This window comes from Melanerpes formicivorus, unplaced genomic scaffold (assembly GCF_026170545.1).
Source record: "Melanerpes formicivorus ecotype bairdi unplaced genomic scaffold, bMelFor1.0.p_v2 SCAF_9, whole genome shotgun sequence".
Taxonomy (NCBI): Eukaryota; Metazoa; Chordata; class Aves; order Piciformes; family Picidae; genus Melanerpes; species Melanerpes formicivorus.
In genome coordinates this window covers 1,543,798-1,567,183 of record NW_027142361.1, presented here as the reverse complement: position 1 = coordinate 1,567,183, position 23,386 = coordinate 1,543,798, and the positions used below count along the sequence as shown (strand labels likewise).

General features: G+C 46.4%; 1 protein-coding gene across 1 annotated transcript in view; it reads left to right on the top strand.

Moving 5' to 3' along the window:
- The window catches only part of AGPAT5 (1-acylglycerol-3-phosphate O-acyltransferase 5), a 157,329-nt gene that overhangs the window by 37,675 nt on the left and 96,268 nt on the right, over positions 1-23,386 (top strand). Inside the window, exon 4 of the mRNA XM_068142959.1 lies at positions 2,965-3,054. Within this exon, the coding sequence (XP_067999060.1) occupies positions 2,965-3,054 (90 nt within the window). The remainder of the gene's footprint in view (positions 1-2,964; positions 3,055-23,386) is intronic.

The window sequence follows — 23,386 nt, the reverse complement described above, 5'->3', positions numbered from 1 at the left end:
GTTGGTGTGTCCCAAAGCAAACTGTACGAGAGTAGCTTGATTTCTCCAAGTTCACGAATGAAACAAGGAAGAGATGGTTCAGGATTTTCCCAGTTTACTTCACCTGGTGTTACAGTTTGAGCTGGGTGCCCCCCTGCAATGTTTACTTCCTGTGCCCAGAAGTCCAGCCCAGGGGTGGACACAGGAAATTATGTAGTATTTCATACCACAATCCTTTGCACCACTATAAGATGCAGTGCGGAGTCTAGCACTCTCTCTTTTCTTCCTCCTCCGTCAGCCGGTAACTGGGGGAGATGTCTCCTGGCTTTGGGCCTGGCTAGGCCCAAGGCCATGGGGGGATGGGCAGTCTCAGATCTGGCCAGCTGAGACTAGCCTAGCAGTGGGAGGGGGAAGAAGGAGCCCTGGGGGTCTCGGGTGTACCCTCAGGTGGGGATGGGATCTCTCTGGGTCTGTTTGGGGATCTTTCTTTGTCACTGTGCTTCTGCTTTTCTGTAAAAGTTCACTGCTTTCTATTTAAACTTTCCATCACTTTTGCAATCCGTTTGTCTGAGTGTTTATTGTTGCCAGGGGTGGGGAAGGGGGCTGCCTCAACCCAGCACACCTGGCTTGTAATTTCATAAATCAGGAAGACTTTGATTCTAGTCTTCCTTCATTTATCAAAGCTAATCCTAGCTGTGCTTACACTGACGTAGCAATTACATGAAAGTCTTGTCTAGTAGATGCAGTATTTCTCATACCAAACTGAGTTTACCTTCCTTGACAGTGGTTGTTGTGGTGTCACAGCACTGAATAGGACTTCAACTTTCCTTTGGTGGTATCAAATCTTACAAACAGTCTTACATGTGGAGTCCGCAGGTAGTAAATGCCTTTCTGTTTACTGCATAGCTGTTTCTGTAGCAGAAAAAGACTTGGGGGTGCTGGTTGACAGCCAGCTGAAGATGAGCCAGCCATGTGCCCAGGTGGCCAGCAAGGCCAACAGCATTCTAGCCTGTATCAGCAATAGTGTGGGCAACAGGACCAGGGAAGTGATTGTGCCCTTGTACTCAGCACTGGTGAGGCCACATCTTGAATAGTGTGTTCAGCTTTGGGGCCCTCACTGCAAAAAGGACATTCAGTTGCTTGAGTGTGTCCAGAGAAGGGTGATGAAGATGGTGAAGGGTCTGGAGAAAAGGAGGCTTATTACTCACTACAACTATCTGAAAGTAGGTTGTAGTGAAGTGGGTGCTGGTCTCTTCTCCCAAGTAACTAGTGATAGGAAGAGAACAAATGGCCTCAAGTCGCACCAGAGGAGGTTTAGGGAAGGTATTAGGAAAAAGTTATTTTCTGAAAGAATGGCCAAGCATTGGAACAGGCTACAGTGGGAAGTGGTGGAGTCACCATCCCTGGAGGTATTGAAAAAGATGTGTGGACACAGCATGTGAGCATGGTGGTGTTAGGTTGACAGTTGGACTTGATGGTCTTAGAGATCTTTTCCAACCTTAACCGTTCTATGACTATTTTTCTGTTCATACCTTTTTCTGTGTGGGACTGGTAAACTCCTTGTGATATCATGCTCCAGCCTGCTAAAGGTCAAGCTCTGTGGACCAGGAGATTCTGTTCTTGGTTTTGATTCCCTGCCAGTGACAACAACACAGCTGTAGGAGGGAACCACAGACAATAATGTTAAGACAGTATATTTAGTATGAAGTTAATGTACCATTGACTTCCTGTTCCTTTTCACTGCAACTCTTGAAGACCAATGTAAACGTCATGTCAAATACCACTAAGCAGCTGCACAGCTGTCTATCTACACCATGACAAGCAAAGATTGAAAGCACTTTGTATGACTACCTCTTCTGCCTGCCTCCTTCTAACCACTCAAACTTTATTGCTTTCTGTGCCATGCAATTGAAATAATATTACACATACCCCACCACCTCATTTCTACAATGTACTGTATCTCTTCCTAAATGAAGTTCAGCTCTTGGTAGTTTTCATCTTGCTGTCACATTTCTGTGAAGTGTGTGTAAACCAGAAATGGACAGATGTTACCAAGTTAGGGAATTGGTTAGAAAATACATTAAAGTGGTGTACTTTAAAACATAATTATGTTATTTGGAAGCTGTATATTTTATTACTTTCTTTTTAGAATTCATTGTATCAGTAGTTCCTTTTGGAGTGTGTGTGTTTACAGCCTTTTCTAGCACTGTAGACAAAGTGATGTAAGTGGGAAATGGTGAGGAAAAGTTTATTTCTTTATAACCCTCTTTCTTTGTATGTACTTTGCCATAGCGTTTTTACTGAAGTTTTTGTGATAAATTGTGTGGATCAAGTTACAAAATTTTCCAGGAAATGGTCTAACCATTTGGCTAACCATGGTGGCTTTCAGTACACATGTTTTTATAAAATCCTTTACCTTCTAAAGATTTTGTGTTACTTACTCAATTATCATCATAGTATATAGCTTCTTATTTGAAGTTTGTTTCTCTAATAGAGTGTATAGAAGTTTTTAAAACCTATGGTAGTTAGTTATGTGCTATTCATAAATGTTTTATGTAGAGGTATGATACTTGAGGTTCCAGTATTTGCAGTATTTAAGAGCAGGCACATAAAATTGAAAACATTGACCTATAAATGCTTGTATGTGAGTAAATTCAGCTAAGCTGCTTGTCAGTGTTGCAAGGAATAGAGGTCCCTGGGATTGATTCCAATGCAGTCTACCAGTTGATTATTTAACATTTTTAAACAAGACCTTTTTTTTTTTAGGTCTGATTTTTATTTAAACAGATTTTGTGAACTTAAGTAAATGCAAATGTAAAATTAGTTTCAGGTTTTTTCGTCCTAGGATAAAACATCTTCTGGGAAATTTGCAGCATGAGTCATAAAGATAACTTGCCATTGTTGTCTTGTTTGTTCTTCTATCACTATTCTACATTGAACTGCTTGAATATTTAATCCTATTCTCCTTTTTTTCTCCTCTCTTAGCACGGAGGAGTCTATGTGAAAAGAAGTGCCAAATTCAATGAAAAAGAAATGAGAGAGAAGTTGAGGACCCAAGTGAAAGCTGAGACTCCTGTAAGACTATTCCTTCCTTCTCATTTCTCTGACTTCTTAGTGGGAAAGGCTTAATGGAGAAATGAGCCTTGCCTGACACCTACAAGCTACAAGACAGTAGTCATGGATTTGTTTTCTTTCTGTATTTCTACAGTTATTTTTTTGATACTAGAGTGATAGGAAAAATTGACTACTGCTTTATGAATGGCTGTTACAGTTTGAGCTGGGTACCCCCCTGCAATGTTTACTTCCTGTGTCCAGAAGTCCAGCCCAGAGGGGTGGACACAGGAAATTATGTAGTATTTCCTACCACAATCCTTTGCACCACTATAAGATCCAGTGCGGAGTCTAGCACTATCTCTTTTCTTCCTCCTCCGTCAGCCGGTAACTGGGGAGATGTCTCCTGGCGTTGGGCCTGGCTAGGCCCAAGGCCACGGGGGGATGGGCAGTCTCAGATCTGGCCAGCTGAGACTAGCCTAGCAGTGGGAGGGGGAAGAAGGAGCCCTGGGGGTCTTGGGTGTACCCTCAGGTAGGGATGGGATCTCTCTGGGTCTGCTTTGGGGATTTCTCTTTGTCACTCTGCTTTTGCTTTTCTGTAAAAGTTCACTGCTTTCTATTTAAACTTTCCATCACTTTTGCAATCCGTTTGTCTGAGTGTTTATTGTTGCCAATGGTGGGGAAGGGGGCTGCCTCAACCCAGCACAATGGCATAAATGGATTCTGTCTGTAGAAGGCAGGGGGAATCTGAACTAAACCTTAGAACATGAGCTATAGCAACTTCCATGGGGAGCCACTGTTTATGTTCTCTGTGTTTCAAGGGACAACATTTGGACTGCTGTATTTTTGTTGGAGACCGGTTTTCTTGATTTCTTAAAGTCAAGAACCATTCATACCAAATTTTAGTCATTCCAATGATCAGTCATTTTTAATGGCATCTTAGAACTGAGTAACTTTGTCTGCTGTGCCTGAAGGCGAAATAAAAAAAGAAAAACCACCTCAACAAACAAAGCCCAAACCCTCCACTCCAAACTCTTGATAATTTTCTATTTGCAGAACAATTGTTAGTGCCAAGTGACTTTTCCCATGACTCTGTATGGTTTGTGGCTCAGTGGTTAGAAATACTGTGCTTCACTTCCATTACTTGCTGTGCATTAAAATGTTTTCTGCATTTTTGGCTACACTTAAGGAAACCACCTCAGCAAGCCTTGGTATAGAACTGTTGCACTTCATTTTATTTAAGATGGCTCAAAATGCTAAGTGGCAAACCTTTTATAAGATGAAGCTTGGGTAAAAGGAGTGAGTGGGTTGTTTTGACCTTTATAATAGTCTTTTGTTTGGTTTTTTTCTTTATATGTTTTGGAGATAACATGTTTATGTTTTTGTGTGTATCTGTGTTGAAGAGGAGACTGGCATTATGATTACTGAGAGGCTTAAATGAGTAAGGCTCCCCTAAGACAATGCTCAGACTCATTTTGTCTTGAACTAAGATTTAGCATGTACAGAGAAGGGTTTTGTTTTTAATATAAGAACATGGATCTATTTCCATTTTTTAGCATACAAGTTGCAAAGGCAAGAAAAATGCCTTTGTAACTTGCAACTACTAAACTTTTGTTGTCCAGTGTCTAATCTAATGATGGCCACATGGAGAAGATAGCCATATTTAATAGTGGTAATTTGTGCCTGCATTACCAGGGAGGGTCCTGGAATGTGAAAAGGTTGCATTGCATCATGTTATTTTCTGTACGTCCATGGCAAAGACTCTTTTCTGTAAAACCTGCTGAGTAATGGAGTAAGCAAAGAAAAATTACAGCATTTATGAAACTTGTCTGTAATCATCCCCCTAAGCAACCTACAGAGTGCTGGTTAAGTTTGCTTTAGTCTGGATGAAATAGCACAGGGGTGTTCTTTCCTGCATAGGCCTGTGGATTTCCTGCTAGCCAAAGAGGCAGCTTCTGGTTGAGTCTTAGATTTCTGACTTCCCTTTGTACCTCATAAAATGCAGCGGGTTGTTATAATAATAAGGTTTTGATTGTGATCCATGTGTTTATTTGAACTCTGCATTAAATTAGTTCCCTTTACAGAAACATGGATTTTGTTGTATAATATAATTGGGAGTATATGTAATGTGTTCCTAGACGTATCTTCCTGATTATATTACATATCTAATTCCCCATGTCTTTGGAAACCTGCAAATGATGTTCAGTGTGGCTGCAGTGTTATAAATTGACTGGACAGGCTAGAGTGTGGTAGCCCAAAGGGAATGTAAGGAGAATTTTAAGTATAAAGCTTTTCTATAAGATCATGGAGCAGATCCTCCTGGAGGCACCGCTGAGTCAGAATAATGAAAAGGTGATTAGGCAGAATCAGCACGGCTTCACCAACGGCAAATCCTGCCTGACAAACCTGGTGGCCTTCTATGACAAGGTCCCAACATTAACAGATAAAGGCTGAGCAGCTGATACGATTTGCCTGGACCTGAGCAAAGCCTTCAACACTGTCCCACACGACATCCTGGTCTCCAGGCTGGTGCAGTATGGGTTTGACGGATGGACTATTCAGTGGATAAACAACTGGCTTTATGGCCACACCCAGAGAGTGACTGTCAATGGGTCCATGTCCAAGTGGAGTCCCTCAGGGATCAGTCCTGGGACCAGTCTTGTTTAACATCTTTGGCAACACGGACAGTAGCATTGAGTGCACCCTCAGCAAGTTTGCTGATGACACCAAGCTGTGTGGTGTAGCAGACACACTGGAGGGAAGGGAGGCCATCCAGAGGGACCTTAACAGGCCAGAGAGGTGGGCCCATGACAACCTCATGAGTTTCAATATGACTAAGTGCTGCATCTGGGTCGGGGCAATCTCAGGCACCAATATAGGCTGGGCAGTGACTGACTTGAGAGCAGCCCTGAAGAAAAGGACCTGGGGGTGCTGGTGGATAAGAAGCTCAACATGAGCCACCAGTGTGCACTTGCAGCCCAGAAAGCCAATCAGATCCTGGGCTGCATCAAGAGAAGCATAGCCAGCAGGTCAAGGGAGGTGATTCTCCCTCTCTAGTCCACTTTGGTGAGACCCCACCTGGAGTACTGCATCCAGTTCTGGATCTCCTGTTACAGGAATAATCTGGAAGTGCTGGAATGTGTCCAGAGAAGGGCCACGAGGATGATTAGAGGGCTGGATAACCTCTCCTATGACGACAGACTGAGGGAGTTGGGGCTATTCAGTCTGGAGAAGGCTCTGAGAAGACCGAATTGTGGCCTTCCAATATCTTAAGGGGGCCTACAAGAAAGCTGATGAGGGACTCTCCTTCTTATCTGTCCACTTTATTTGTGTAATAAATACCCTCGCTGTTGATATTTTGTGACTCTAATTTCATAACATGGGAATATTCAAAAGAACTGAGTCTCTTTCCCTCTCAGGACCAAGACAAATGGGTAGATTTAGACTGGATGTTAGGAAGAAGTTCTTCACCATGATGGTGGTGAAACACTGGAACAGGTTGCCCAGGGAGCTGGTGGAGGCCCCATCCCTGGAGATTTTTAAGGCCAGGCTGGATGTGGCTCTGGGCAACCTGATGTAATGTGAGGTGTCCTTGCTCATGGCAGGGGTGGTGGAACTGGCTGATCCTTGACATCCCTTCCCACCCTAACAATTCTATGATTCTGTAAAGCTACTACACCCACTGTGAGTTCTGCTTTCCGTGGTCTTTTTGGAAACAAGCAAAGGTGGAATTCTGCAGTGTGGAGTTCAACATGCCGAGTTGCAGAGGCGAAGGATGGAGAAGGAGAATCCAGTCAGTTTGCAGAGGTAAAAGATGTCCAGCTAGCTCTCGATGTAGCTGAACGTGAGAGATGGCCAAAGCTTTATCTCTACACCGACTCATGGATGGTAGCCAATGCTCTATGGGGTTGGCTAAAGAACTGGAAAAAGAATGGTTGGCAGAGGAAAGGAAAACCCATCTGGGAAGCTGAACTGTGGCAGGACATTGCTGATCGAGTCAAGAGAATTCCAGTGCAAGTGAGACACATTGATACATTGATGCTCACATTGCTAAGAGCAAAGCTACTGAGGAACAGCAACACAACCATCAGGCAGATCTAGCTGCAAGAGTTTCTCAAGTAGACATGGACTCTAATCTTGATCTTGACTGGAAACACCGAGGTGAGATATTCTTAGCTCGGTGGGCTCATGATTCGTCAGGACATCAAGGCAGAGATGCAACATACCAATGGGCTTGTGACAGATCCATAGACATTTCCATGGATGCTATCACACAAGTCATCCATGACTGTGACATTTGTGCTGCTATTAAGCAGGCAAAACGACTTAAGCCCTTGTGGTATGGTGACAGATGGTCCAAGTACAAGTATGGTGAAGCTTGGCAGATTGACTACATCACTCTACCACGTTCTTGTTCTGGTAAGCAATATGTGCTTACTATGGTAGAGGCGAACACTGGATGGTTGGAAACTTATCCAGTTCCACATGCAACTGCACGCAACACCATTCTCGGTCTGGAGAGACAAGTCCTGTGGAGACACGGAACTCCAGAGAGGATTGAGTCAGACAACGGAACTCATTTCAAGAACAATCTTGTCAAGAACTGGGCCAAAGAGCACAGTATTGAATGGATTTTCCATATTCCTTACTATGCCCCAGCTGCAGGGAAGATTGAACGCTACAACAGTTTGTTGAAGACCATTCTTAAAGCCATGGGGGGTAGATCTTTGAAAAACTGGCAAAAACATTTAGCACAAGCAACCTGGCTGGTAAATAGTAGAGGTTCAGTGAACCGAGCTGGACCTGCACATTCAGATCTGCTACAGAAAGTGGAATGTGATAGAGTTCCTGTTGTTAGAGAAAAGAATCTGTTAGGTAAAACTATTTGGATATTTTCACCCTCAGGAGAGGCTAAACCTGTCCAAGGGGTGGTTTCAGCTGAAGGTCCGGGTCACACTTATTGGGTAATGCAAGAGAATGGTGAAATTCAGTGAATTCCGCAAGGAAATTTAACTTTAGCTGAAAGAGTTTAATTTCAGACTGTTGTACAGCTACATCGCATCTGAGGAAGAATCAAGGAGGAATCTACGGTGCACGAACCCTGAGAACCCTGAGAGCCCTGAGTCAACTAAGAGACCCTGAGAATCCCTGTTTCCTTTTCTTCTCTTCATCTGCGAAGAGACAAACTGTTTTCCATTTTCTTGTTTCCTGATTTTCTTGGACTTCTGAATCATCTACATCTGAGTATAGCTGGAACGGACTATGGACTTTACTTACTGTGACCGTTTGACGTTGTCCCCTTAAGAAAGGGAATATGGTGGACGGAAGTTGGTAAATGAAAAGAACTATCTAAACTAATTTCATTGGTAAAGTGGGATGAAGCACCTTCTGAACTGGGAGTGCAGGAAGGTATCCTGGGCACTCCGGCACTTTTATCTTCAGTCTTGCTTCCGCTTCTCCTTCGGTCAGCAGCTTGCAGCTCCTGGGCTTTCTGCCAAGGCTTCGGCCTTGAAACTGATAAAGGCCTGTATTAACTCCCTTCCAATTAACACAAACTGCTTCTAACTTTTTTTCTCTCTTTTCTTTCTCTTTCTAACCCACTCTGGGGAAAGGGGGAAAGAGGGGAGAGTGGAGGTGGGAAACCCCCCTCAGCAGAGGGGGGGGAACTCTCATTTCTGTGCTACTCTGTTGTATATCTTTGTATATATTGTACATATTGTAAATTTGTATCTATTCCCCTGCATATCCTACATTGCTTTGTAAATATACAGCTCCACTGCTTTGCTAATTCAGCTGTGAGGTTTTTTTCCCTTTCCCTTCAATTTTCTTTCCCTTTACTTTACAGGGGGGAGGGAGGAGGCTTCCGGGCCTTACCCTTCCAACCCTATCACACTTACGAACTGTAAATATTATTTTGAATTGGATGGGACAGTATGAACAACCAATGAAATTGTTTAGAAGGGGTGGACTGTGACCGTCTGAGGCTTTGCCTTTAAGAAAGGGACAGTGCTGGAACACTTTGGCTGAATGTTTTGTAAACAAAAGACAGGTCTAAACGAATTTCATTGGTAGATTGGTAGAACGCAGTTTTAAGTTGTAGTGCAGCTGGGATTTTTTGTTCAGTTCGTTCCTTTCCCTCTCCCTTCCAGCTTGCCTGCTTCTGGGCTCCTAGCCAGAGCGACCTTGGATAAAGATAAGCACTAATACTGCATGCGCTTTTAAGGCCTAACCACATCTCATCCTTATTAATTACCTTTTCTCTCTCTCTAGCCCTTTTTGGGAAAAAAGGGAGATTGGGGGAGAGAGGGGCGTACAGGGGGGGAACCCTTCTCTGTCCGGAGGAGGGAATTTCATTCCTGTATTCTTTTTTTTCCTTGCTGTTTATTTCTGCATATATATTGTAAATACTGTATATATTTTGTATATCTAACCTACCTTTCCACATTGCTTGTAAATATAGCTACATCCCTTTGCTTCTCCGACTGAGTTAGCTGTGTTTTTTTTTCTTCCTTCTTAGTGGGGGAGGGAAAGCTAGGCCTTGTCTCTCAACCCACTACAGAAGTCTACGTGTGATAAATAAATCTAGAGGGCTTTTTTTCTGGAGTGATCATTCTTCTATTCCCTTCATTTTGTGTAGATTGAAGGACTATACCTATCCTAGCTAAGCTAATGCCATATGAATTTTGGATCGTTTGGGTACATCTGGGTTTTGATGTAATTTATCTGTCTGGAAGTTCATCAGTGTTGGAAATAGGAACAGACTCTGGACATGCTTGCTGGGCAGTTGCTGCCGTTTTCCTCATATCTAGAGTAGCAGTATAGAAAAGAAATAAGTGTAACTGCTGCAGAAGTGTGTTCTGTTTTAAATCTCCTTCAGTCAAGCCATATAGGGAGTCCCTGCCCATGGCAGGGGGGTTGGAACTAGATGATCCTTGTGGTCCCTTCCAACCCTGAATGAAACTATGAAACTATGACAAGTTCTACAAAACCAAAGCTGTCAAAAGCCTATTTACTGTGACAAATGTTTGCACCTGCTGGGCTAAAAGACACAGACCATTGAGTTGTCATTTGAGGGAAGACTAAACTTTCTATAATCCATTTTATCTGAGAATTTAAATGTAAATGCTGTAAAAATGCCCTTTTAATCTACAATTACTACTGGGAGAATAGTATGATAACCTGTGTCCTTGCTGCATTATTCATGAAGACACATAGCAGTTCTGCAACTTAGTGTGACATTCAAAGCAACCATATTGCTTTTTAAATGAAGACGTTCTAATCAGTAAGGCAAGTATGCTCTGAACTCATCAGCTTCATATAAAAATAATTTATATACTAGTCTGAAACTGGATATACTCAGTCTGCTTGTTTTATAAAGAAAGTTAACTCTTCTGAATATCAAACTATTCAGTTTGATAACTGAAAATGGAACTTATATTTCTTTTTATCACACATCGAGAGTGGGAAATCTGCATTCTGAGGAGTGAGATTTCACCCACTACAGCAAATATTTAGCTGGTTATTATATGTTTTGGGTTTTTTTCAGTCAGTCACAGAATAAATCTTTGCCATATGAAACAGTGCCAATCAAACAGTAAAAACCTGGAGGAGACAGATACATTAATACAACTACTGTAAGGGTTGTTATAAGTATTTTATCTTATAGTTACTAATTTGCAAATCCCTAACAACTTCTTTGTAATTCCTGGGTGCCCATGCCTGCTTTCCTCACACCACTTTATGTATTTCATTCCAGTTATGCCAGATAAGCTTTCTCATACCACATCATTTTCAGTCAGTGATCTCTGAGTGTTAGTGTTTCTCAGTGAATTCCCCAGAAGTATATCTTCTAGGCAGTGGCCTAAATGGACTCAGATATGAATCTGTCTAGTTGTCAGGATGGAATAGTAATAATATTAAAACTAAGCAAACACATTGTTTAATATAATTTTGAACGTTGTAAATAAATTTTGTAAATTTATTTAAATTTTTTGTAAAATTGTAAATGAACTTTGTAAATAATTATGGCTTGGACGGGAGCACACTGCACTGGGTTAGGAAATGACTGGAGGGCCGAGCCCAGAGAGTGGTGGTGAATGGTGCCACATCCAGCTGGCGGCCAGTCACTAGTGGTGTGCTCCAAGGATCGGTGTGGGCCCCATCCTCTTTAACATCTTTATTGATGATCTGGATGAGGGCATTGAGTCCATCATCAGTAAATTTGCTGATGACACCAAGCTGGGGGCGGGAGTTGATCTGCTGGAGGGTAGAGAGGCTCTGCACAGGGACCTCGACGGGCTGGACAGATGGGCAGAATCCAACAACATGAGATTTAACACATCCAAGTGCCAGGTTCTTCACATTGGCCACAAAAACCCCATGCAGTGCTACAAGCTGGGGTCAGAGTGGATGGAGAGCAGCTAGGCAGAGAGGGACCTGGGGGTACTGGTCGATGGTAGGATGAACATGAGCCTGCAGTGTGCCCAGGCAGCCAAGAGGGCCAATGGCATCCTGGCCTGCATCAGGAACAGTGTGGCCAGCAGGAGCAGGGAGGTCATTCTGCCCCTGTACACTGCACTGGTTAGGCCGCACCTCGAGTACTGTGTCCAGTTGTGGGCCCCTCAGTTTAGGAAGGATGTTGACTTGCTGGAACGAGTCCAGAGAAGGGCAACAAAGTTGGTGAGGGGTTTGGAACACAAGCCCTATGAGGAAAGACTGAGGGAGCTGGGGTTGCTCAGCCTGGAGAAGAGGAGACTCAGGGGTGACCTTATCACTCTCTACAACTACCTGAAGGGAAGTTGTAGACAGGCTGATGATGGTCTCTTCTCCCAGGCAGCCAGTACCAGAACAAGAGGACACAGTCTCAGGCTGTGCCAGGGGAGGTTCAGGTTGGATGTTAGGAAGAAGTTCTATACAGAAAGAGAGATTGCCCATTGGAATGGGCTGCCTGGGGAGGTGGTGGAGTCGCCGTCACTGGAGGTTTTCAGGAGGAGACTTGATGGGGTGCTTGGTGCCATGGGTTAGCTGTTTGGGTGGGTTGGATTGGTTGATGGGTTGGACACGATGATCTTGAAGGTCTCTTCCAACCTGGTTTGGTTTATTCTAAATGGTTTATTCTAAAAATATTTAATTGTTTTCCCCTTGTCAGCTACCTAGAAACAGCACCATGAATGCAAGATATCTTCAGTTAGTTGTTACCATTTCTTGACACTGTAGGTTTTTCTACAGAGTAGTAGCTCCTCTCTTCAGGACACCCTCCCAAGCCCTGTCCTCTCACTGTATGCTTATAGTGTCTGGAATGACTTTTTTCTGTGCTCCAGGGACTCATATATTGCTTTTTTTGCCCCTTTTCCCTCATCCACTTAAAACAGCTCCTTTTGTGATACTCTGAGGATTTCCTTGTCTGCCTCCTCCCTGCTCTAGAAGTATGGCCCTACTCAGTTGTGACCATTTGAGGCTGTGCCTTTAAAAAAAAGAGACACTGCTGGGACACTCTGGCTGAATGTTTTGGAATAATAATGAAAACAATCAGATACTCTAAACGAATTTCATTGGTAGATTGGTAGAATGCAACTTTAAGTTTTGAGTTCAGTTGGAACTTTCCTCAGTTCGCTCCTTTCCTTTTCCCTTTCCAGCTCATCTGCTTCTGGGCTCCCTGCCAGACCAACCCTGAACAGATAAGCAACTAAGGCCTACTAATATTCTGCTTTATTAATAACTGCTCTTTTTCTCTCTTTCTAACCCTCTTTGGGAAAAAAAGGGGAGAGAAGGGGGTACGGGGGGGGGGAAACCCTCCTCTGTTACGGAGGAGGGAATTTCATTCCTGTATCGTTGTTGGTTTTTTTTACTTTGCTGTATATTTCTGTGTATATATTCTAAATACTGTAAATTGTGTACATATCTTGCATTTTCCACATTGCTTGTAAAATATAGCATTTTTTCCTTGCCTCTCCAGCTGGGCTAGCTGTGTTTTTTCTTCCTCTTTGTGGGGGAGAGGAGGCTAGGCCTTCTCTCCAAACCGCCACATTTCTTTTCTGCTATCCCAACATGCGGCAGATAATTAGCTTGACTTATTGCTTGCTCGAGCAGGACTAGCAAACATGAAGGTGTTTTGGATTTTGGAGCGTCTGTTCTTCTCAATTTTTGGGGTTCTGATAAAAAGATATTGTTTGGGTTTGATTCTGGATTACCTGGGTGAATATTTGTGGTGGGTTAACGTATTTTTTCTGAAAATAAAAAAACAAGCAGGGTGGAGGGCTTATGGGTACTTTTATCACCTTTGGAAGAGAGGGGAGGCAACCCGTGAAAAATTTAAGGATGTTGCTAGGTCTTGCAGGAAGAAAATTAGGGAGGCAAAAGCGCATTTGGAGCTTAGTCTGGCCTCTGCTGTGAAGGACAACAAAAAGTCCTTCTATAAATACATTAATAGCAAGAGGAAGGGCAGAGACAACCTCCACTCCTTGGTGGACACGGAGGGGAACGTTGTGATAAGGGATGAGGAAAAGGCAGAGATACTTAACACCTTCTTTGCCTCAATTTTTACTAGCAGGACAGAATGTCTTCCAGACAGCTGGCCTGCAGAGCTGGCAGAAGGAGCCAGGGAGCAGCATGGTTTTCCACTGTTCCAAAATGGGGTAGTTAGTGATCTGCTCAGCCGCCTGGATCCCCACAAGTCCATGGGACCAGATGGGATCCATCCTAGGGTGCTGAGGGAGCTGTCAGAGGAGCTGGCCAAGCCGCTCTCCATCATATTTCAGCAGTCCTGGCTCACTGGCAAGGTCCCAGAGGACTGGAAGCTGGCCAACGTGGTGCCCATCCATAAGAAGGGCCGGTTGGATGAGCCAGGGAATTACAAGCCTGTCAGCCTGACCTCAGTGCCAGGCAAGATCATGGAACAGGTCATCCTGAGTGCATTAACACAGCACTTACAGGATGGCCAAGGGATCAGGCTCAGCCAACATGGATTTAGGAAGGGCAGGTCCTGCCTGACCAACCTGATCTCCTTCTATGATCAGGTGACCCGCCTGGTGGATGTGGGGAGGCCTGTGGATGTAGTCTACCTGGACCTCAGCAAGGCCTTTGACACCGTCCCCCATAGCAAACTCCTGGCCAAGCTGTCAGCCCATGGCTTGGACAGCAGCACTCTGAGCTGGGTTAGGAACTGGCTGGATGGCCGAACCCAGAGAGTGGTGGTGAATGGTGCCACATCCAGCTGGCAGCCAGTCAGTAGCGGAGTCCCCCAGGGATCAGTGCTGGGCCCCATCCTCTTTAACATCTTTATTGATGATCTGGATGAGGGCATTGAGTCTATCATCAGTAAATTTGCTGACGACACCAAGCTGGGGACAGGAGTTGATCTGCTAGAGGGTAGAGAGGCTTTGCAGAGAGACCTCGACAGGCTGGACAGATGGGCAGAGTCCAACGGCATGAGATTTAACACATCCAAGTGCCGGGTTCTGCACATTGGCCACAACAACCCCATGCATTGCTACAGGCTGGGGTCAGAGTGGCTGGAGAGCAGCCAGGCAGAGAGGGACCTGGGGGTGCTGGTTGATGGTAGGCTGAACATGAGCCTGCAGTGTGCCCAGGCAGCCAAGAGGGCCAATGGCATCCTGGCCTGCATCTGGAACAGTGTGGCCAGCAGGAGCAGGGAGGTCATTCTGCCCCTGTACACTGCACTGGTTAGGCCACACCTCGAGTACTGTGTCCAGTTGTGGGCCCCTCAGTTTAGGAAGGATGTTGACTTGCTGGAACGAGTCCAGAGAAGGGCAACGAAGTTAGTGAGGGGCTTGGAATACAAGCCCTATGAGGAAAGATTGAGGGAGCTGGGGCTGCTTAGCCTGGAGAGGAGGAGACTCAGGGGTGACCTTATTGCTCTCTACAACTACCTGAAGGGGGGTTGTAAACAGGCAGAGGTTGGTCTCTTCTCCCAGGCGGCCAGCACCAGAACAAGAGGACACAGTCTCAGGCTGCACCAGGGGAAGTTCTTGCTGGAGGTTAGGAGGAAGTTTTACACGGAGAGAGTGATTGCCCATTGGAATGGGCTGCCTGGGGAGGTGGTGGAGTCGCCGTCACTGGAGGTGTTCAGGAGGAGACTTGACAGGGTGCTTGGTGCCATGGTTTAGTTGATTAGGAGGTGCTGGGTGATAGGTTGGACGGGATGATCTTGAAGGTCTCTTCCAACCTGGTTTATTCTATTCTATTCTATTCTATTTTTTACCCTCCCTGCATGGCGTTTCCCCTGGGAAAGCTGAGTCTATTCCACTCCCCCCTCCCTCCCCAGCTAGGGTATAAAAAGCAGGACATCATAGCTGTTGGATCTCTTTTTGGCTCCTGCCTCTGCTGGATGAGAGCTACTGCAGCTGCCCTCCTGCTCCTCAGCCACGTGGCCGGACCTGATCCTTTTCCCTGCTGCCTCCTCACCTCCTCAGAGAAAGACTGGTTTTGTATTATTCTTTTCTGTCCCCCTCCCATCCATTCTTGTTCCTTGCCCTTGTGAACTTTTTTTTTCTGTTATTGTCATATATGTAATTTAAAAGAAAAATTCTTTGCCTCTCTACTTCCAAGCTGACTCCAGATTGTTGTTTAGTGGATTTGCTCCTTACCCTTTTTTTTTCCCCTCTCCCTGTTTGGGGGAGGGGGGGGGAGTGGGGAAGACATTAGAATAGAATAGAATAGAATAAACCAGGTTGGAAGAGACCTTCAAGATCATCGCGTCCAACCTATCACCCAACACCACCTAATCAACTAAACCATGTAACCAAGCACCCTGTCGAGTCTCCTCCTGAACACCACCAGTGACGGCGACTCCACCACCTCCCCAGGCAGCCCATTCCAATGGGCAATCACTCTCTCTGTGTAAAACTTCCTCCTGACCTCCAGCCTGAACTTCCCCTGGCGCAGCCTGAGACTGTGTCCTCTTGTTCTGGTGCTGGCTGCCTGGGAGAAGAGACCAACCTCTGCCTGTTTACAACCCCCCTTCAGGTAGTTGTAGAGAGCAATAAGGTCACCCCTGAGTCTCCTCCTCTCCAGGCTAAGCAGCCCCAGCTCCCTCAGCCTCTCCTCATAGGGCTTGTGTTCCAAGCCCCTCACTAACTTCGTTGCCCTTCTCTGGACTCGTTCCAGCAAGTCAACATCCTTCCTAAACTGAGGGGCCCACAACTGGACACAGTACTCGAGGTGTGGCCTAACCAGTGCAGTGTACAGGGGCAGAATGACCTTCCTGCTCCTGCTGGCTGCACTGTTCTTAATGCAGGCCAGGATGCCATTGGCCCTCTTGGCTGCCTGGGCACACTGCAGGCTCATGTTCATCCTACCATCAACCAGCACCCCCAGGTCCCTCTCTGCCTGGCTGCTCTCCAGCCACTCTGACCCCAGCCTGTAGCACTGCATGGGGTTGTTGTGGCCAATGTGCAGAACCCGGCACTTGGATGCGTTAAATCTCATGCCGTTGGACTCTGCCCATCTGTCCAGCCTGTCGAGGTCTCTCTGCAAAGCCTCTCTACCCTCTAGCAGATCAACTCCTGTCCCCAGCTTGGTGTCATCAGCAAATTTACTGATGATAGACTCAATGCCCTCATCCAGATCATCAATAAAGATGTTAAAGAGGATGGGGCCCAGCACTGATCCCTGGGGGACTCCGCTACTGACTGGCTGCCAGCTGGATGTGGCACCATTCACCACCACTCTCTGGGTTCGGCCATCCAGCCAGTTCCTAACCCAGCTCAGAGTGCTGCTGTCCAAGCCATGGGCTGACAGCTTGGCCAGGAGTTTGCTATGGGGGACGGTGTCAAAGGCCTTGCTGAGGTCCAGGTAAACTACATCCACAGGCCTCCCCACATCCACCAGGCGGGTCACCTGATCATAGAAGGAGATCAGGTTGGTCAGGCAGGACCTGCCCTTCCTAAATCCATGTTGGCTGAGCCTGATCCCTTGGCCACCCTGTAAGTGCTGTGTTAATGCACTCAGGATGACCTGTTCCATGATCTTGCCTGGCACTGAGGTCAGGCTGACAGGCCTGCAATTCCCTGGCTCATCCAACCGGCCCTTCTTATGGATGGGCACCACGTTGGCCAGCTTCCAGTCCTCTGGGACCTCGCCAGTGAGCCAGGACTGCTGAAATATGATGGAGAGCGGCTTGGCCAGCTCCTCTGACAGCTCCCTCAGCACCCTAGGATGGATCCCATCTGGTCCCATGGACTTGTGGGGATCCAGGCGGCTGAGCAGATCACCAACTACCCCATTTTGGAACAGTGGAAAACCATGCTGCTCCCTCGCTCCTTCTGCCAGCTCTGCAGGCCAGCTGTCTGGAAGACATTCTGTCCTGCTAGTAAAAATTGAGGCAAAGAAGGTGTTAAGTATCTCTGCCTTTTCCTCATCCCTTATCACAACGTTCCCCTCCGTGTCCACCAAGGAGTGGAGGTTGTCTCTGCCCTTCCTCTTGCTATTAATGTATTTATAGAAGGACTTTTTGTTGTCCTTCACAGCAGAGGCCAGACTAAGCTCCAAATGCGCTTTTGCCTCCCTAATTTTCTTCCTGCAAGACCTAGCAACGTCCTTAAATTTTTCACGGGTTGCCTCCCCTCTCTTCCAAAGGTGATACACCCTCTTTTTTTCCCTTAGTTCCATTAAAAGTTCTTTAACCATCCAGGCTGGCCGTCTGCCCCGGCGGCTCATCTTCCGGCACATTGGCACAGCCTGTCCCTGAGCCTTCAACAGTTCTTCCTTGAAGTAGGACCAGCTCTCCTGGACCCCTTTGTTTTTAAGGGCTTTATCCCAAGGAACCCTCTGAATTAGTTCTTTGAGTAGCCTGAAGTCCGCCCTCCGGAAATCCAGAGTGGAGGTCTTCTTGCTACCCTTCTTAGCTTGACCAAATAATGAGAATTCAATTATCTCGTGGTCACTGGCCCCTAAGCACCCTCCGACCACCACATCACCCACCTACCCTTCCCTATTGGTGAAGAGGAGGTCAAGCATAGCCTGGTCCCTGGTAGGCTCACGCAGCACCTGGGATAAGAAGCTGTCCTCCATGCATTCTAAGAACCTCCTAGATTGCCACTTCTCTGCTATGTTAAGATCCCTGCAGATATCAGGCAAGTTGAAGTCACCCATGAGTACAAGGTCAGGCGATCTTGAGACAGCCTTAAGCTGCCTATAGAATGACTCATCAACATCCTCCTCCTGGTTGGGTGGTCTATAACAGACTCCAACCAGGATGTCAGCCCTGTTGGCCTTCCCTCTAATTCTTACCCACAGGCACTCAACCCGATCATCCCTAATCTCCGTCTCAATGGCATCTAGTGCCTCCCTGACGTACAGGGCCACCCCTCCACCCCTTCTTCCTTGCCTGTCTCTCCTGAAGAGCCTGTATCCATCAATTGCAGCACTCCAGTCATGTGAGTCATCCCACCACGTCTCTGTGATGGCAACTACATCATAACTTTCCTGCTGCAGCAAGGCTTCCAGCTCCTCTTGTTTGTTGCCCATGCTTCGGGCATTAGTGTACATGCACTTCAGCCGGGCTGTTGGTTTCACCTCTGGTTCTGGCTTATCACCCCCAGACCCCAGCCTGGGGGGACTGGTTTCAACCCCTTCCCCCTTCGAAACTAATTTAAAGCCCTGTCTATGAGACCCGCCAATTCCCTCCCCAGAATCTTTTTCCCTTTGAGGGATAGGCCATTCTCGTACACTCTGACCTTACCCCTCCTCTGGGACAGATGTGCTCCATCTGTTGCCAGCTGGCCTGGTGCAGCAGAAAGTTTTTCAAGATCAAAAAACCCAAAATTCTTTTGCCTGCACCAGCCTCTAAGCCACTTGTTGACTTCAGCTGCTGACCTGTTCCTTATGGTATTCCCACCTGCAACTAAGGGTATAGATGAAAAAATTATTTGTGCCCCTGATCCCTCAACCAGATCTCCCAGGGCCCTGAAGTCATCTTTGATAGCCCTGGGAGTTCTGGTTGCAACATCATCATTCCCTAACTGCATAACTATCAAGGGATAATAGTCAGAGGGCTGCACCATACCAGGCAGTCTTCTGGTAACATCTCCAACCATGGCTCCTGGAAGGCAACAAACCTCCCTGTGACTAGGGTCTGGCCGACATATGGGGCCCTCTGTTCCCCTCAGGAGGGAATCGCCAATAACAATTACCCTCCTCTTTTTTTTAAGGGAGCAAGTCCTGATGCCGGGGGAAGGCTGTTTAAGCTTAGGCTGTTTCACCTTAGGTCGTTTCACCTTAGGCTGTTTTGCCACAGGGAAAACCCCAGATGGCGTGCCCTCCGATATCAGAATCACCTCTCCCTCAACCTCCAATGCCCCGTACTTGTTTTCCAAGGGCAGTGGGGGGGGTGAGGGGGGGCAAGGAGGTTTAACCTTGCATCTTTTGATAGGAACCTGCATCCATTCTCCTCTGCTCTTTGGATAACTGGCCTCTGCTGGGGGGGCCTGCAGAGCCTGGTTACTCAGGTTCGTCACCCTTCTGCAATTGCATACATCTCTAAATCTAGCAACCTTATCCTTCAGTCCAGCCACCAGGCTAAGCAGACAGTCGATCTGCTCACACCTAAAGCAGGAGCCGTCCCCTCTACCCTGCATCTCAAGTGCCAGGTTCCAGCACTGTCTGCAGCTAGATGCCTGGACACCTACCTCTTGCTTATGACACCTACCTATCTGCTTATATTCCCCCTCAGTCTGAGTCGAGACTGACTTTTTAAAGGAGTTATTGCGGTGAGTTACCACCATGGCTAGCCCTGCCCACGGAACCTACTGGAGAATGTGTTTTTTTAAAAAAGTGTGGCAGCGCGCGTGTCCGAGCGAGAAGACGGGCTGAAACAGAAGCTGCCGCGAGCTGCCGCGGGCTTTGAAACTGCCGCGGCACGCAGGGACCCGAACGATCCCGAACACGTGGAGAATCGGTGAAAGCCGATTCCTGCCAAGCGCAGAGACGCTGTGCGGGTCCTTCAGGTCAAAACAAGCAGCAGTCCGTGCTTTTCCGAGGCTTCTGGTCTCGATGTGTGTCCCCGATGGAGCTTACCGCTGAAACGGAAGCTGCCGCGAGCTGCCGCGGGCTTTGAAACTGCCGCGGCACGCAGGGACCCGAACGATCCCGAACACGTGGAGACTCGGTGAGAGCCGATTCCTGCCGAGCGCAGAGGCTGTGTGCGGGTCCTTCAGGTCAAAACCAGCAGCAGTCCGTGCTTTTCCAAGGCTTCTGGTCTCGATGTGTGTCCCCGATGGAGCTCACCGCTGAAATGGAAGCTGCTGTGAGCTGCCGCGGGCTTTGAAACTGCCGCGGCACGCAGGGACCCGAACGATCCCGAACACGTGGAGAATCGGTGAAAGCCGATTCCTGCCGAGCGCAGGCAGCTTTTAACTCCCAGTTAAGGCTCAAACCGCTACAATATTTAATGCAGAAAATTTATTTGTGGTTTATGTATAAAATCCAGCTATTGTATGATCGCTGTCTGGGATTCTTTTGGCTTACCAGATGCAGGAATGTGACCTCTAGCACTCTCCCGATTGAGATAAGGCAGTAGGTGAAAGAGTGATTTCAAGTGATGGCTGGGATCCAAAGGTGATTTATTTGATGTGTGTAATCCTGCTGATGATGATAATTAATGTCTATTTGCTGTTTTCCTTGCGTCAGGAGAAAAAGGTGTCCAGGGTCTGCTTCATTATTAAGCATGGATCAAAGAGGAGGCGGCATACCTCTGGGTCAGCCCCAGAGACGTCCAGTGATGAGGAGAATGGAGAATCTGTGTCAGTTAAAGATAAAGCTAAAAAGTCTATTGGAAAGGCTGCTTTGAACGGTTCTGTTGCTGATTCTGGCAAGCAGCCAGGGGTGGTGGCAGCTGCAAGATGGCCGCTCCCCTGTCTTCTTCGGCCATTAGCGAGGCAAAGTCATTTCCGCCTGCCTTCTTGGCAGGACCGGAAGCCCCTTCCACAGCAGCTGATCTGTCTCAAAACCTGTCAGCTTCTGTCAAGGTGGCTGTAAATTCAAACACAGCTCCAATTAAGCAAGTAGCAGTTTTGAAGACTAGAAGTGGAAAGGCCAAAGCTGATCCAGAAGCTAATGGGGAAGAAGAGCAGGAGACTGATCCTGGTGAGGGACCCTCTACTAGAAAAGATCCTGCGGAGGAGGAAGAGAAGATTTGTTTTAAAGATATAGCCGAATTATTGAGATCAACACAGGATAGAGGTGCAGCCAGGACAGCAGCTAGCAGTGGTGGTTCTCATCTTAGACAGATCCTTAGGGGAGTGACAGCAGGATTATTTGGACAACATGTTCAGGAAGATGTGATAGATGGAGAAGAAGATGACCTTTCTGGATGTTCTTCTCCTCGCGAAGAGGATAGAAACGTCCATAAAGATTACATCAGAGCAGATAAGGAGCCAATTCTATCGTGGCTTAGTAGATGTTATGATATAGGTGTTCCAGCTCTAACAGTTGGAGACAAGTCAGCAGCTCAGTTAGGAAGTCTCTCTCAGGATAATGGAATAGATAGACATCTAGCCAAGGTTCTCAGTAAGGTTAATCAGTGGATATGCCTTTTATTTGCAGTTGCCCTGAGATACCCTTCCCGAGATGATCTTCCATGGAATCCTAAGCCCTGGACTACCATAGATGTGGGAATTAAGCACCTGAGAGAATTTGCTGTTAGAGAGATACTCTATGGTGAACATGAAACTCTGAATCCTGATGACATTCCCGTAGGAACTGGTCTTGCTAAAAAGCTCATCAAGTGTGCTCCTTCTAATTATGCAAACATTCTGGCAAGCACGATTGTGTCAAGAAATTATGGTGGTGATGCCGAATTTTGCCCCAAAAGGCTCATTAGCTCCAGCTTCAACTTCTTGAAGGCCCCTTCTGCCTCGGGAGTCCAAACTAGGACGTTCTTAGTTTCCTTCAACAAATCATACAGTGGTTTAGCGAGTATCCCGTACTGGTAGATCCATAGCCGACACCAACCTGTCATCCCCAGAAAGGCGCACAGATCTCTCACCGTCTCTGGTTTAGGTATCTGGCAGATGGCCTCTTTCCTAGCTGCTCCCAGGGATCGCTGTCCTCTGGAGACTTCGTATCCCAGGTACACCACTTCTTTTTGCACCAGCTGTGCTTTCTGTTGAGAAACTCGATATCCACTTAAACCCAGGAAATTTAACAAGGAAATAGTCCATTCAATGCATTCTTCCTCTGTCACTGTTGCTATTAGGAGGTCGTCTACGTACTGCAGAAGGGTGCCATCTCCCAGCGGCCTTTCCCACTGTTCTAATTCTTTGGCTAACTGATTCCCAAAAATCGTGGGGGAATTGCACCATCCTTGGGGCAATACCGTCCAGGTAAGTTGAGTCTTTCTTCCTCTATCTACAGATTCCCACTCAAAGGCAAAAATCTTTTGACTCTCGGGAGCTAAGGGAAGGCAGAAGAATGCGTCTTTTAAATCTAATACGGTGAACCAGGCCAAATTATCCTTCAGTCTAGTTAAAAGTGTGTATGGATTAGCAACTACCGGATGTATTGTCTTGGTTATTTCGTTTACTGCTCTCAGATCCTGAACTAGTCTATAGGCTCCATTAGGTTTCTTTACTGGCAGGATTGGTGTATTAAAATCTGATTCGCATTCTACCAATAACCCCAGTTCCAAAAACCTTTTGATTATGGGCTCGATCCCCTTCCTGTCTTCTATCCTCAGAGGGTATTGTTTTCTTATCACCGGTTTTGCCCCAACTTTAAGTTCAACAACAATTGGTACTGCTTGTTTTGATTTTCCAGGTATATCAGTAGCCCACACTAATGGGTACGTCTTGTTCAGGATTCGCTCGAAATTGTGATTCTCAGGTTTAGGTTCCACACAACTGATCGTTAGGCTTAGAGCTGTAATCAGTTGTTCCTCATTTACTTGTAATTCCAATTTGTCTTTGTTGAACTTTATTATGGCTCCCAAGTTCTCCAATAGGTCTCTCCCCAATAAGGGCTTTGGCGAATTTGGTAAATACAGGAACTGATGAATTCCCATTTGTTTCCCAATTTTGTATTTAATGGGTTTCAAAAAGTAAGCCTTTTCTGGTTGGCCTGTTGCTCCCACAACTTGTACAAATTCATCACTTTTAGGTACCAATTCCTGATTTAAAACCGAAAAAGTTGCTCCTGTATCAATCAAAAAGTTCAATTCCTTTTTACCTTCCCCTAGCTCCATTTTAACCAGTGGGTCTGCTAGGGTATGGCCCACCGGTCCTCCTCATTCACTATCCTGATGTGTGGTAGTAGTAGTGGCCATTAGCCTTTCCCTTCGTTGGGGGCATTCTCGCTTCCAGTGTCCCATCTGTAGGCAGTACGCACATTGATTTGGCCCTAC